The 15,926-nt window shown below is 41.2% G+C and overlaps 1 protein-coding gene across 2 annotated transcripts in view; it reads right to left on the bottom strand.

Annotated features, from left to right (window-relative positions):
• The window catches only part of adgra2 (adhesion G protein-coupled receptor A2), a 55,484-nt gene that overhangs the window by 3,906 nt on the left and 35,652 nt on the right, over positions 1-15,926 (bottom strand). The window contains exons 3-18 of one of the 2 annotated variants that reach the window (XM_027167167.2): positions 15,120-15,191; positions 13,499-13,570; positions 13,302-13,373; positions 11,759-11,922; positions 10,306-10,519; positions 10,045-10,209; positions 9,703-9,901; positions 5,242-5,391; positions 4,965-5,126; positions 4,342-4,536; positions 4,004-4,184; positions 2,616-2,824; positions 1,947-2,074; positions 1,726-1,849; positions 1,465-1,613; positions 28-117 (exon numbers count right to left, since the gene is read on the bottom strand). In XM_027167167.2, coding sequence (XP_027022968.1) covers positions 28-117; positions 1,465-1,613; positions 1,726-1,849; positions 1,947-2,074; positions 2,616-2,824; positions 4,004-4,184; positions 4,342-4,536; positions 4,965-5,126; positions 5,242-5,391; positions 9,703-9,901; positions 10,045-10,209; positions 10,306-10,519; positions 11,759-11,922; positions 13,302-13,373; positions 13,499-13,570; positions 15,120-15,191 — 2,346 coding nt within the window. The remainder of the gene's footprint in view (positions 1-27; positions 118-1,464; positions 1,614-1,725; positions 1,850-1,946; positions 2,075-2,615; positions 2,825-4,003; positions 4,185-4,341; positions 4,537-4,964; positions 5,127-5,241; positions 5,392-9,702; positions 9,902-10,044; positions 10,210-10,305; positions 10,520-11,758; positions 11,923-13,301; positions 13,374-13,498; positions 13,571-15,119; positions 15,192-15,926) is intronic. The other variant, XM_047823019.1, reaches the window with a different exon arrangement.

Below are 15,926 nucleotides of genomic sequence, written 5' to 3'. Positions count from 1 at the left end.
AACAAAATAAGAAATGATTCTACTTACTAAGGAATGTTGTCTCCGTAGTTGTTAATATTGACAGCTGCGGTGATCCCACATATGATGAGAGGAACGCCACCAGCTATCAGATAAAACCTACAGAGGGGGGAGACATGGAAAGGTTCTGGTTAAAAAAATAATAGTAAGCGATATTTATGTGTACACGTGATTTACAGTCTGAATTGAATGAACAGAGAAAACTTTAAAGAAAAATCAGTTCTGTAAATCCTTTTTTAAGGAGATGTTTATTTTAAGTTTATAGACAGAGTCTCCAGTATTAGCTCAACATAAAAGTTTCTACCATGGGTTTTATTTCACTTACTCTAACATTATAAGCTGCAAATGTTTTGGTCTTATTAAGCTTAAGACAGAGTTAAAGAGAGGGATTATTAGATATGCTATAAAATATCTAATAACATAGTTCATGGTTGTTTCAAATTTATATGTAATTGTAGATGGATAAATAGTATGTAATCATTAGGAAAATATAATAATTATCTAATTGCTGTGGATGATATTGTGGTATATTTTTATGGGTGGAAAAGAGTTATGCTCAGTATTTCATTTACATATTCATATTTGATGAATGTCTCTGAGCTGTATGAGGTTATAACATTTTAAATAAATCTAGAAGGTTTATTATTAACTCTACATAAGCAATGTTATGTAAGATTATAACCAAAACTCGATAATATGAAATAGTCTGCACTTTAGTTTCTCAATAGAGTCTGAAGAAATTGTGCAATGAGTGATGAACAGGAGAATGATTTATCCCAGAGTCAGGCCATGTGTGGGTAGTACAGAGGTCAGTGGCACACATTTCAGAGGTCAGTGTTACAGTGTGAGAACTCTGGCTGGAGGAGAACAGGAAACTAAGTGTGAGTGTGTGCATGTCAGCATGCATGACTGACACTCAGCATTATCTCTTATTAGATTTATGGTTTTTCTTGCCACTTTTATCGGATCAGTTCGCTGGATATTTTCCTGGTTTCTTTCTCCCGTCTTGCTCGTTCCACACTAACAGATGGCTCTTGATTCTTCTAAGGACAATGGTGCTCTTTGACTAGTCAGGTTTTGTGTCAGGGTGGTCTTGCACTTGCATGCTTGTCTTTTAAATAGTGCTTTATATCCTATGTCCGACTCCATATGTTCTTTCTCTGAGTTTCAAATAATAGCACTTTTATTAAAGTGCTTGAGAATACACAATGTGGAAAGGCAAAGCAGAAGCCAAATCATATCGTCATCTCATCTTCATCGTCACCTTCATGTAGATATGCATACAGTGCTATTAAAGATTGTTTTAACAAATTCAAGACTACTAAGTGTAAGACAAGGGCAATTCTAATGCAGCTGTACTTGCATTGCATGAAGTACAAGTGAAGTACAAACTAGACACAACGCACAGGCTCAAACTTAACAAGTACATATTCTATTCTCGCTGACCTGAGCATGGGCCGCTGAGTGGGCACCGCTGTAGCCTCGCCCTCCGGTTGCCGTGGAGACCGCCACAAGGCCTCCTTATGGAGCACCCGGGCGCTGACGCCGATCCACAACAAAGTGGACAATGAAGAATAGTGGAGAACAATTCCCACCTAACACAGATACACAAATAAATACCTAATAAACACAGGATGGCTTGAAGATATTAAACTCTGTGTTGGTATTTTTACATGAACTGAAGCTTTAGTAACTGAGAATTCTTACTGCTTGGCATGCAATCGGGTGGCTAGTTAGAGTGATGCCCCCAGCAAACACTGCTGTCGTCATGGCAATGTGAAAACAGGTGTTGAGGAGGGTGTGCCAGCTTTTACGAGTAATCCGAATGGAGCTAAGGACATAAAACGGATAGAGGATGATGGGAAAAAAAGGTCACATGCACCTCCGGTTTTTTGCTGCTCTTTACTGAATGTGTTATGTCCGACTACCTGTGGTGCAGGATGTAGGTAAAGATGATGGTGAAGAGGCACAAGAGGAGTGCTGCAGTGCAGGTGTACACCACCGGGTGGAGGACTTCCACAGGAGCAGGAACGAGACCTGAGAAATCAGGCACCTCCTGAGGATAAGGGAGAGAGTGAGAGAGTGTGTGAGAGAGATAGAAGCATTACAAAAGCTACATACTATGCCTTCACATCAAGGTACTAATTGAATAACTATTCAGCAACTGCATTCCTCAACCACCACTTCTCCAAAGTTTATGTGAACCTTAAGCTCTAATTAAACTCAAACATTCTGCGATATGACAGATGCTATGAAAGTCAGTGTCCGTGCCAAGAAGCAAGCGAACGAGTTTAGGATTCACTCAATCAACGTCAGGCTGCTTTCCAGAGACATGCAAAAGCCAGGTTAGATCTCATACCCCTTGCCTGGTGTCAGGTTAAGAGGTATGTAGTGTTAAATGTCTGTTAGTAATGGGAGATGTGTCCTCCCTATTTAAAGGAATGAGTCTATCTCGAGACAGGTCCGAGCAGCTCATTAGATACACAAGACTTACTGCCGGAAAAGCGATTTATCTCCAAGCGCCTTACTTTATCTGCTTTATTACAACACAGATAGTGTAAATATGTTTTTTTTCTACCTTACAGTTTAGCATTTACCTGAAGCACTGCATAGTTACTGAGCATGCTGCACCGTAGCGTTGAGATGCTAGCGTCGCTGTGCACTAACTGACAGCCGTCTGTACTCCAACTCCCATGATGCATGAGCGCCTGCAGACTCCAGTGTGCAGCCACTGGATCGTTGCCAAGCGATGTGTGTCGCAGAGACACAACAACGGGAGCTGACTGGTTCCACATGGTGCATCCATCTACAGTATGAGTGTGAGAGAAGAGAGTTTCTGGGTCATATGAGGTAATAAAAAGAGAGGATATGAAGTGGAGCATTTTTAAAAAATGATGGCAGGTTGAAATGGGTTAGCAAGGCTAGATTTTAGCTGTCAGCGGATGTTAGTCTTTTTCACCATGTAATGACCAGAAAAACGGTGCACACATGGCTAAATAGTTCGTCTTGGGTCATTGTAAACCCTGGGTTAACAGTTATCTTGTTTGACGTTTCAGACTGCTCAACATTTACTAAGGGTAAACTATTAATATAAAAAAAATCTGAAGTTTCACACTGTACAATTCCTACACACTGGATTAATCATCTTATTTGCATATTTGCAGCATCAACTCCTGTAATCGACACAAAAGCACAAGACAAGAAAGCAATCACATGCTGTATTTATACAGTGAGGAAAAAAGACAGGTCTGCTCTTTTGTTCCTGAGTAGATATTGTACTCTTTAACTGATTTCTAATCTTTTTTTGGCCTTTTTATGTTTATTGTGTGGTTGACCAAGTGTCTAGGATATTCAACATCTACTAGCTAAAGTCTCAGTGTCAGAATTCTCTCCCTTACTACAGTACAATGCGTACTTTCGTGATGTTCAGAGTTTTCCACCTGACGCTATGTACTATGTAACCGCTATGTACCCGCGGCTCTTTGCCCGGTTTCATGCTGCTCTTACATTCATATCGTTGTTTGTATTTGTGTTTTTTTAATATGCGTGTTCGCTTCGCTTGAGTTCAATACGGTATTTTCATCAAACGCTCATGTGAGTGAGATGAAAATACCTCAAAGTTTCCCAGTAGGACCAAGATCATTTGAGTAAACAATTTGTGTCAAGTTCGCTCTCAAAATGGCAGGGAAAAAAAAAAGGTGATGTTCATGTGTGCTCATGTGTATGATGTGGTTCTTTTTGGTAACACAGTAAAAAATGTGGCTCTTGGTCTCTGACTGGTTGGCCACCCCTGGTCTAGGCTGTTTTTTGTTAAGCGTTGCTAAATCCTGTTTGCAACCATGAAGCTGTAGCATTATAACCACAAAAGGTTAAATGCAGGGTTTAGAACATCAATAACCCAGGGTTACATTGTGAAATGTGAAAAGCTCTTAAGCTTATAAGCTTTCACTAAATCAACATCATCCAAGGATGCCAGGTAGCTCACCGAGGCCTACGTAGATGACTGGCGTGTTTACACTTCTCCTACGAGCTGTGCTGCTGGAGTTTCCGATAAACGAGAAGAATCTTCCGGTACGAAAAGCAACAAACTGCAGTTTACATTCGGTAGGAGCGTTTGGAGGGAACAGGGATGCAGGCAGAGAGACCGAAGCAAGTGCTACAGCATTCTACAAAAAAAAAAGAAAAAAAAAAAGAAATACATGTTACATCAGTAGTAAGAGAAACCTACACTATAATCCAATTATTTTGAATGTGTTATTTTATTATTGTTGTTTATTGATGTTTTTATTTACACAAGTTATTATCTTTTTTAAACTATTTTACCTTTAAAGGAAAAGCGTTTAGTGACATGTTGTGGGTCCCTGTTGTACAGCGGAAGTGGAGCTCCTGCTGGGTGGAGTCTGTCACATCTAATCCCCTGGCACCAGAGCTCTCTCGTCTCTCATAGGCGGTGCAGGTCATGCCAGTGAAGTGGGCGGGGCGTACCAAGTGAGCTTCTAGCACAATGTTCCGAGACGTCTATGGGAAAAACGTCGAAGTACTTATATGATCAGTATGTTTTTTGTCTTTATATATCAAGTGCATTCTGTTTCAGTGGCTTTGCTTCCATTCGTTAACAGAGCAGAAGTTGACCTAAAATGAACCGATTCCATGCAACGACATTCCAAATATTATTTCATTTTGGATGATGAGACCAGACTTTGATTATCTAACTGTGGCAGTACGTGCCCTGCGAGAAGGCTAATATGTGAAGTCATGACCCATGCTCACCCCTCATGCTAGCTTCTGAATGCTACAATTGTTCTGCTAGCATTTGTCAGCCCTAAGGCCACACAGCGGTGCATTCTGGGAGGAAAATCACAGTCTGTTTCCTTTTACATAGCACTCCTATACAGCACATTGTCGAAACTTTGAAGAAGTCACTATAGCCTTTTAAACCTACATACCATGGAGAGATACTGGGCATTTGGGTGAAGCTGTGGCCATGCTAAGGTCTCCAGAGAGCAGACTATAGAGCTGCAGGCTCTCTTCTCCTTCTGAGCCTGGGACAAGATCTGATCATCCACTTGCATCAGGTTGCTGCCCATCTCCACCAGCACTTCTGACAGCTGAAACAAAGAGAGTAGCTCAAGACTGTATAATTGTAGCTTAACCATAAATAAAGATTCACCAATGTGTGCTAGAAAGTTTGGAAAAAATGCTTACTAGCAAAATTCTACTTACCTCACGTGACTGATCAAGATAATCCATGAATTTCTGCATCATCTGTGCTACGTAGAAAACATCCACCATGTCCGTGAAGCCTGCTGCCTCCAACGTGTAGGTCCTCACCTGGTGTGCCAGTGTCACAGCATTGGAGGTATTGATGGGCATCTACAAAAGCACAGAGTTTCTTTTCGCTTACTAAAACTGCTTCCACATATGATTGAGGATGTATCAATCAATCAATCAATCAAATTTTATTTATAGAGCACCTTACAACTGCCAAAAGGAGCACAAGGTGCTTTCCAGTAAAACAACAATAAAAACAAAATAAATAGAATCAATAAGAACACAATGAACCATAAAATAGCAGTTGAAACCGGGTCTATGCGTTAAAAGCTTGTATGAATAAATATGTCTTCAACTGCGATTTAAAAACACTCAGCACAGTGATGGATCGTAAATGTGCTGGAAGTGCGTTCCACAGCTTTGGTCCCTTGATGGCAAATGACCGGCCTCCAAACTTCTCATAATTGTATTTGGGAATGACCAGAGAGGTATGTCCAGAGGAGCGGAGAGATCTGGCTGGTTGGTAGACCTTTATTAATTCTGTGAGATAGGCTGGGGCCAGACCATTGATGGCCTTGAACACACAGAGAAGGACCTTATACTCCACCCTAAACCGCACCGGAAGCCAGTGAAGCGAGTGGAGGACAGGGGTGATGTGTGAGTGTTTGGAGGTGTTGGAGAGAAGACGTGCTGCCGCATTTTGTACTATTTGAAGCCGATTGAGAAGTGATTGATTAAGTCCAGTGTAGAGAGCATTACAGTAGTCAATCCTTGAGCTGATGAAGGCATGTATAGCTTTTTCAAGGTCAGCTTGAGACAAGAATGATTTTACCTTGCTGAGTAGTCTTAACTGGTAAAAGCTCGCCTTCACTACTGCACTGATTTGCTTATCGAAATGCATTCCCTTGTCAAAAATAACACCCAGGTTACGCACGGTAGGAGCAAACTGAGGTGTTAGAGAACCAAAACTAAGAGAACTGCTGGAGGAATCTGGGCTAAACAGGATGTACTCAGTCTTTTCTTCATTCAGATGAAGGAAGTTCTGGGAAAGCCACTGTTTGATATCCTGAAGGCAATTATGGAGAGGGTCCAATGCAGAAAGATTACTCAAAATCACAGGAAGATAGATCTGGAGGTCGTCAGCATAGAAATGAAATTGAACATTGTGATTGGAGATGAGTTGACCAAGTGGCAGCATGTAGAGTGAGAACAGAGTAGGACCAAGAATAGAGCCTTGAGGCACACCAGATGATAGAGGAGCAACCGAGGAAGAATAGTCATTAAGCATTACTGAAAAGGTTCTGTTAGTGAGGTATGATGAGAACCAATTTAGCACTGCACCCTGCAGACCAACAACATGTTGAAGACGAGAGATGAGGATGGCATGATCCACGGTGTCAAATGCAGCGGTTAGGTCCAGTAATACCAAAACCACAGAGCTTTTCCCATCCAGGGCTCTAAGAATGTCATTATGGACCCTCAATAGCGCTGATTCAGTGCTATGTCTTGACCTGAAACCGGACTGAAAAGTATCACCAATGCCGTGCAGTTGTAGGTGAGACTGCAGCTGTGCGGAAACAAGCTTCTCCATCAACTTAGACAGAAATGACAGGTTAGATATAGGACGGAAGTTGGAGAATATGGAGGGATCAAGGTTGGGTTTCTTGAGCAGTGGTCTCACAATAGCGTGTTTGAGAGCAGCGGGAACAGTACCCACCCTAAACAGCTGTTTATGAAGGGGACAAGGATGGGACCTATGATGTCGACCGTCTCCTTCAAAATCCTGGCAGGAACAGCGTCTAGGGGGCAGGTGGTAGGCTTCAACTCGTGGATAGCTTTTTTCAGGTCCGCCAGAGTAACTGCATCAAAGTTCTCTAGCACACATTGCGCCGCACGAGTGGACATGGCAACAGTGGGGACTTGTGTAATGGTTTGCCTAACAAACAAAACCTTGTCCAAAAAATGTTGCTTGAATGCGTTGCATATGTTTACAGATACGTCATTCAGTGCGACAGACACCGGATTTATAACAGAATTGATAGTGCTGAATAAAATTCCAGGGCGGTGGCTATTGTTATTGATGAGAGCAGAAAGGTACTGTCCTTTAGCTTCCTTCAGTGCACTCTGATAGGTGGCAAGACTGTCTCTGAACATCTCCAGAGACACCTGCAACCTATCCTTCTTCCATTTTCGCTCAGCCTGTCTACACCGGCGCCTGAGGGCCCGAGTTGTATCATTGAGCCAGGGGTCCAATGTACCATTGGTCGATTTAACCTTGTAGGGCGCAACAGAGTCCATAATCCGGGAGCAGGTGGTATGGAAGGAGGCGAGGAAACGTTCCGGGCAAAGAGACGATGCCAATTCAGCAGTAGAGGCGAGATCAGAAACAGAGAAAGCAGCAGCAAAGTCATCGACTGTAGATGAGGTAATAATGCGACGGCGATGGGGGGCAGTAGACGTTGGTGCAGGTGGAACAGCACAAATGTCAAACCGTATGAGAGAATGGTCAGAGATGGGAAAATCCATGACCTCACAGGTTGACACAATCACCCCACGAGAGATAATAAGGTCAAGGGTGTGACCTGTTAAAGTCACCACAGATTAGAATGTTGTCAAACTTTGCTAGAAACTCTGTTAGAAACTCTGAGAACTCAATTAAAAAATATTTATTTAATTTGGGCGGCCGGTAGATTACTGCACATAAGATCGGACATGTATGTATAGCTTTGTGGTATATTCAGAAGTGATTTAATCTCCATTCCTCAACACATCATCTGTCATGGAGAAATAGGCTAGCAAGTTGATTCTCCAAATTTATGTCCAAGAAGCCAAGTGGACACCTACAGTATAGAGAAGATGCCCCGTCTTTTATTTCTACTCATTCTTTCCTCTCAAACAATGAAATAAAAAACTACAACTTCCTTGATCCTGGCCTCTAGACTGACACTTCAGTATTCGTTTTTGTAAATATCTGTGATGTGTCCCTTTTCTTCTGCCCACTTTTTCCAATATTTCCGGCCCTACCTTTTTAGAGGATCATACAGAATTTAATAAATAATCCAAGAGTCCAAGTTGCAACTGGTGAACCTCAAGGATCTGTGCCTGGTCCTCTCCCATTCTAAGTGTACGTGGTTTTATTTGTAAACATTCAGTCATCTGCTGTGATAAAACTCCCTCCTAGAGATGGCTGAATCTCAAAAAACATTTCAGTTTGTCAGATATCTCATTGTTGAGGACGGATTACAGCCTCCAAGTTACGAAGTTCGATTCAAGCTTCACTTGAATTTCTGCATCATCTGTGCTACGTAGAAAACGTCCACCATGTCCGTGAAGCCTGCTGCCTCCAACGAGTAGGTCCTCACCTGGTGTGCCAGTGTCACAGCATTGGAGGTATTGATGGGCATCTACAAAAGCACAGAGTTTCTTTTCGCTTACTAAAACTGCTTTCACATCTGATTGAGGATGTATGTAATGCTTTGTGGTATATTCAGAAGTGATTTAATCTCCATTCCTCAACACATCATCTGTCATGGAGAAATAGGCTAGCAAGTTGATTTTCCAAATTTTCAAGCTCGACTCAATATTCCTGCTATCATCAAGGTCTGCCAGAAATGTTTGAATTCACCCAGACTATTACACACTATCCTGAAAGATACCACAATTTTACAATCTGGTCCTTTGATATCTCACTGCTCAACTATTGCCAAAAATTCACATCTGATAGGACTACCTGATGAAATTATAGAGGACACTAATAACACCCTAACATTTAGAAACTTATCTAATCATCAGAGACTCCAGCCACCTGAGCCGTGGAGTGCTCTTACTGCTAGCATCAGACAGACGGTATCAGAGCATCGCATAGCTTCTTCTCACTCTTATAGAGTGCGTTTGAAGTTCGAGTGAAAACACCGATATTGGTTCATCTTATGGATCAAGTCTAAAACTCTGATGGGAGGAAATGCAGCAAGAACAATAAATGGCAGTTTAAGTATTTCACAATAAGTAGGTCTTTAGACGTCATTTGAAAAAGGCCAGTGACTCAAAGACACTGTTCAGACATCTGGGTGGAGATCAGATTGTGAATCCTTCTTTTGTACCGTTTGTGCAATATCTCCCACTACGACACTTTTGGACTTCATACGATGTTTACACCGCAGTCACTTTCTGACACATTGCATTGGCACATCTTTCTATTTGATTTTTTTTTCTAGCAAAAGAATTCCACTGTATAAAGATGGTTAACGCGCATGACTTTATGCAAATGACAGCAAAGTTGAAAAACTTTAGTGAGGCACAATGCTAATGAAAGTATGATGGACTTCATTGAATAGGAGTAGTTAAAGAACTCAAGAGAGTATTGTTGAAGGCTTAACAGTGGGAAACATATACCAAACGTTGGTGATAACCTACCAGTATAAACGTATGAAGGATGTTGGTGATATCGTTGGTGTAGAGGCACTGAGAGTAATCTCCTTCCTCCCAGTGACCGGAACGATTGCAATACCGAGATGCCCTCTTTTGATCGACGGCACTCCCTCCAGCCAGGGACGGATAACGCAACTGCAGGCAGTATTGATATGACGTAATTCCAGCCAGAGTTCTTGGCCACCTAAATAATGACAGAGCCAATTTTAGACATTAATGCTAATAATGCGTTCGAAGAATGATTACACTGTACGTGTGATGTAGCTTTTGGATTGCATGTTTGATATTGGCACTGGTAATGGATTGCCTCCATTTTTCTAGCCTCACCTGAACTCTCCTCTGTTATTGGACACTCTTTGCTCAGGGCAGAAGGTTGCGCTGTTTTCCAGAACGACAATCTCAACGCTACGCTTGAAGGTCCCTCGTCCTGTCATCACCACGCACTCCCACTCGCCGCTCGCGTCGACATGTACGTTTGACAAGATCAACTCACTGAAGAATTAAAAGAAAATTGAATTACGGTCCGTGGTGTTATGGTCTAGATTGCGTCACAACTTAATCGTTCTGATGACAAAGACACTAGATTACCTGGTGATGACAGTGCAGTCATGTAGAACACTTTCTTCTAGAAGGACTCCATTCGCAGGGTTGTTACTGACGGTTTGGCCTTTGTGGCGCCAGTGTACGGCGGTGATTTTGTCAGCCTTGGCAGCGGTACAGTGGAACGGCAGCCTGTCTCCTTTAAACACTACTTGGCGCATTGAGGGTAACAGAAACAGTGTGTGCAGCTCCAAGGGGTCTTCTGGAAAATGCAGAAATACAAACATAAATCTCTAGTGATTTATTTTTTAATGTAGGAAACATGATGCATAGAAATATAATTTATACTTTATCCAGAAAATCTATGAAGTTTAGAATATTATCGTATATTTCATAGTCTATGAAATCTAGGAAACTATCATATGTGAGTTTTCTAATAATCCCCTTTGGGTAACAAACTGAAGTAAATTGTATTCATTCTTTCTTCTCTGATAGAATGATGGGGGGGGCACGGTGGTTTAGTGTTTAGCATGTTTGCCTCACACCTCCAGTGTTGGGGGTTCGATTCCCGCCTCCGCCTTGTGTGTGCGCAGTTTGCATGTTCTCCCCGTGCTTCGGGGGTTTCCTCCGGGTACTCCGGTTTCCTCCCCCGGTACAAAGACATGCACGGTAGGTTGATTTTCATCTCTAGAAAATTGTCTGTAGTGTGTGTGTGTGTGTGTGTGAGTGAATGAGTGTGTGTGTGTGTGTGCGCCCTGTGATGGGTTGGCACTCCGTCCAGGGTGTATCCTGCCTTGATTCCTGATGACTCCCCGTGACCCGAGAAGTTCGGATAAGCGGTAGAAAATGAATGAATGATAGAATGATGACAATGAAGAAAAACAGTCATGTTTTTACTCTATTATTGTTCAAATTGTGAAAGAGCCTGGTTGAATCAGAGATGTTTAGTGGCTTTTAGACCCTTTTCATCATAACACTGAAACCACAATTACTCCTAGACATCCATCTCTATCCGCCTCTTGCCAGTGCAAATATGATTTATACATTGCAGAGGGAAGGAATGGTGACGTGAAATGATATTGAAACAACAGCAGGGAGTCTGGTCCAAGACCCAGAGACACTGGTTCAAAAACGAGACGAAAAAAACCCCAAGACGATAGAGATCAACCGAAAGATCACATGAGGGCTGAGTCAAAGCCGCAGAGAAACTGAATCAGATCCCCAGTGGCAAAAGATGGAGCATGGAATGATCACTATGGAAAATCAGCGAGTGGGATTTCAAACTAAGCTCCAGCCAGGATGCGGGCCAGACCAAGGGAATTCGGCTTTCCTGAAGCAAAACTATTCAAAGCAGTAAGAGAATTTCACTTTAACTTCAGTTAACTGACATGTTCTTGTGATTTAGCTTTTTCCAGCAGTCTTTAGAACTCTTTTCTTGACGTCTTCTTGACCCTTAACATATTTTGATTCGAGGTTAAAATGCGTGAATGTATTTCCTCACCGCAGGTCAGGTCGGTCTCCTTCAGCTCTCGCAGTGGTGTGTTCTGAAACCTTCTGGGATATTTGCAGAGCGTCTCATCTCCCAGTCTGGCTGAACTTGTGCGGAAGAAACCCGGCACCCACTGCAGTCCGCAGTCACATGACAGGGACTCTGAGTCAAAGTTCCTAATGGGGGACGAAAAAGGCAACTTAATTCCATATAGAGTTAAAAACCTTGTAACCTTTTATATTTGTTTTACAGAAATCTCACTGCTTTTTTTTATTATCAGGAGGATCCCAAAGCATTTGTTGTTTTGGGGTTTTTTTTTCCAAAATGAATAGTGTTCATATTGCTGTTTATAGTATTTTTTTATTCCTCTAAAACCAAATGTGACGCACAGGGACATATACTCCTAGACAGATCACAAGCCTCATAATAAAATTATTTTAGTGATATAAATAAATAGACTCTTCAACACACATGCTAAATAAATACATTTCTTCATTGCTCCCTGGTGACTCCCAGGCTAGGAGAGAGTTTCTAGAATAATCTATCAAGCCTGTAGTCCTTGGGTCTACACTTTCACTGTAAAAGCCCCAGAAGACTAAGCTTGATATCAATCATATCCTATGTGGCGGCATTATGAGATTAACCCAGCATACTTGACAAAGACCCAGCCTTCCTCTGATATGAACTGAACCTCAGATGGGAATTAATATCATCGTGCATGTGCAGGAATTTTTCACACTGATGTCACAATTAGATCACTATTTTTTAAGGCATCCGTACTATACATCATATGATGAGTCACTGATATACTGTATGCAGGTTCATGAACAATCATCCATCGATCGAGTACTGCTGCGTTAAAAAAATGACTTTTACAATCGTTTATTTAATGTCTGCAAAAATGTAATTATTTCTATTTTTATAGTGTTTTAAATAACATTTTATTCATATAAAATAACTGTTTAATACAAAAAGAAATGATTTTTAAATCTATAAAAATATATAATAATTTTAAATATTTTTTTAAACGAAATTCAAATATTTTTAGAGATTTAAAAAATATCTGATTTTCGTTTAGATAATTTTAAATATATTTTTTTAAATGCACAATAAATTGTAAAAGAAAATCGAAACATTAACAAAATTTAATAAAACAACACCACAGGATCTCAGAACGGTGTCCTGTGACATTATTCCTCATGATAGCGATGTCATCATATCATCCTACACACTACTACAGATAACCTTTCAGATGAGAAAAATAAGTGCTTTCTCAGGTGGAAGTCATCCTATAATGCCCAGATAGATTTATATTCATCTGCAAGCTTATTTATATTTTGAGAAATAAAACAATCAAATATTTCATACAGTAACTGTGGAAGAAGGATTAAAAAGCGTATGTAGTTGAGATCAGCTGAAATGAGCTTGAGTGATGTAGCTGAGGTTGACGAAGTATAAGTCTGGATATAAATCCCTAAAATTTGATGCTCCACACCCACAACATATTTAGGTTTAATGTCTGTGTTTCTGCAATAGCTGCTGCTCTTTAACTCACACCAGCTTGAGTGAAGGAAGCTCCTGGAAGATGTTTGGCTCCAGCGAAGAAAAGATGTTTCCTGAAATGTTCCTGAAACACAAACACGGTGCCTCAGGAATTTACACATCCTTCCCAGCTACACAGCTCCAGACTAACTTCAGTCAGAAGAGTTTTAGTCCATCAATAAATGTCACAATCAGAAGACAGTGGCTTACAGTTTGGTGAGGTTGGTGAGTCCCTGGAACATATCTGGAGTCAGGCAGCCGATCCGGTTGTTGGACAGGTCGCTGTAAACAGGAACAAATGGGATACGATGAGCAATCTTGAACAGCAATCCAGCCAGAACAAGACCAGGACCAAGAGCTAATGAGTTCTCCGCAGGGTCACCATTATAGCTTACAATTTGTTAGTTGACTTTGAAATGCTTGGAAGCGAATACTGGAAATATCCTTTAAAAGGCTTGGAATAAAAGCAATATACGGGATATACAAGCTACTATAAACTCATCATAACCTAACCTAAACAACATGAGACAGGAGCCCATTAAAGAGCAGGGAACAGAGAAGACTCTGCTTTCACTCGCTTTGGCTTAGCCTCATGTCCTCATGTCCATTTGCTCCTACTACAAGCAATCTGTCCGGTGCATAGCCCCTGTCTCTGCCTGTTTATTAAAGCTGATCCAGCTCTGACACAACAGCAGAAAGACAGAAAACGGGAGGCAGAGTGAGAGAGTGAAGGTATAATCATTTGTCTGTGAATTGCTTTAAGTCGAAAAACCTGCCTTCTCCTGGACGCCAGAATTGAACTTGTATCTGGGACCGGTCACTTCCAGTGAAGAGACCCATAATCGTCTGTGACATCGTTTCTGTGCAGCTCCATTTGAAATTCCTGACCAAACTATTTCCTCTGAAATAAGCTCCCAAAGGAGTCTGAAGGGAAGGCTACATTGTGACTACAGCTTGTGGTCACTCGAAAACACAATAAAAAGCCAGCAAATGGTTAGCAGTGTTCATACTGTCATTTCCAGAGCCATCCCAGAATCCTCTGCAGGCTTCTGTGGTTCCCTCAACAGCTGGCTGAGGGTTTAGGCATAGCATGCCATATGGATGTTGTTCTCAAGATTATTTATTAGAGATGAGACACGAAAGAAGACGAGTATATAAGGGACGATGACTCATTTTTCAGAAGGCATTGATTAATACTTTGTGCCAGCTGTTTGCCAGTCAGGTGTTTTATTAAAGCACTCGCTCTAATACATTATCTTTGCAACAACTTATTCAAGGACTTATATAGCAGACGTACCAGCTAAATAGATTTTCCTTCCTTCCTTCCTTCCTTCCTTCCTTCCTTCCTTCCTTTCTTCCTTCCTTTCTTCCTTCATGGAAAGTGTCTCCAATGTCAGCATTTCCATCACATTACAATCATCAAACAAGAGGACATTACTGTGTCTCATTAACTTCAAGACAGAGGAAATACTGTCGAGGGGATGATTTTGATATTTTATAACCTGTAACTGTAATTAAATAAGTAAATGACGTATCATTCTTTCACAAATAAAAACTCATCGATTTGAAATACCCTAAAGGTTGCTGTGGTAGAAGAGGAACAAGACACGTCATCTGTACTGTTATTGGAAAATAGTCAGCTTTGGGATATCAATAATAACCTAGCTTCACGTCAGGAGGAATCACATGACCTGTCTTTGGTTATTTTCCTACTACAGCATGCATGCTTTCATATCGTTGTATTGTATTCTCCAGGATGTTCAGACTATTGACAGGTTCCTGGGCGTGCATCACGATTACGGTAGAAAACGAACCGTTCCAGTCAACTTACAGTTTTCTCAGTGCTGTTAGGCCCTGAAAAGCTCCAGGCATGATGGTGTTGATCAGATTATTCTTCAGGTCCCTGCAAAGACAAGTTCCAGATAAGAAGTGAATCACAAGAACAGCACAACTTATTTGAGGGAGAGATAAAAGAAAGCTTGGAGATTAAAATGTTTACTGGAACAGAGCCAGTAAGTGTTTGTGTTCTGACCATTACAAAATCTTTTCTTTATTTTTTCTATATACTTTACAGCACAGTGAAATTCTTTTCTTTACATGTCCCAGCTCATTAGGAAGCTGAGGTCAGTCATAATACAGGGATAAGGGCCTTGCTCAAAGGCCCAACAGTGGCAGATTGACAGTATTGGGGCTTGAACCCCTGACCTTCTGATTAGCAACACATAATTTTAACCATTGAGTCACCGGTGGTTTTGAGGCGATACTGCTTCGCATATTCAAATCAGGACAAAATATAGAGCTTAAAAGTTTGGCTCGGTTTCAGCTACGATTCCAATCTGTGATATAAGACAGATTTTTTTACTGTTGTGCTTAAACAATCTGGATCTTTTTGTACTTGTCTAAAAGTCCAAAATATTTATTTTTCAAGCTTTGCAAACAATGGACAACAATAAGGCATGAGGCATGAGACACCCCCCCCCACACACACACACACACCACCACCACACACACACACACACTTAAAACCAGAGACATTCATATGGGATAAAAACTGAAGGTAGTTTTGAAAAGACAATTCCCACCACACTGCACTTACTCCATCCTCGGCCAAGCCATAAATATCCATTTCTTAAAAACA

The sequence above is a fragment of the Tachysurus fulvidraco genome, chromosome 14, assembly GCF_022655615.1.
Source record: "Tachysurus fulvidraco isolate hzauxx_2018 chromosome 14, HZAU_PFXX_2.0, whole genome shotgun sequence".
Lineage (NCBI taxonomy): Eukaryota > Metazoa > Chordata > Actinopteri > Siluriformes > Bagridae > Tachysurus > Tachysurus fulvidraco.
The sequence above is the reverse complement of the archived record's forward strand: the minus strand, read 5'-3'. Positions and strand labels throughout refer to the sequence as shown.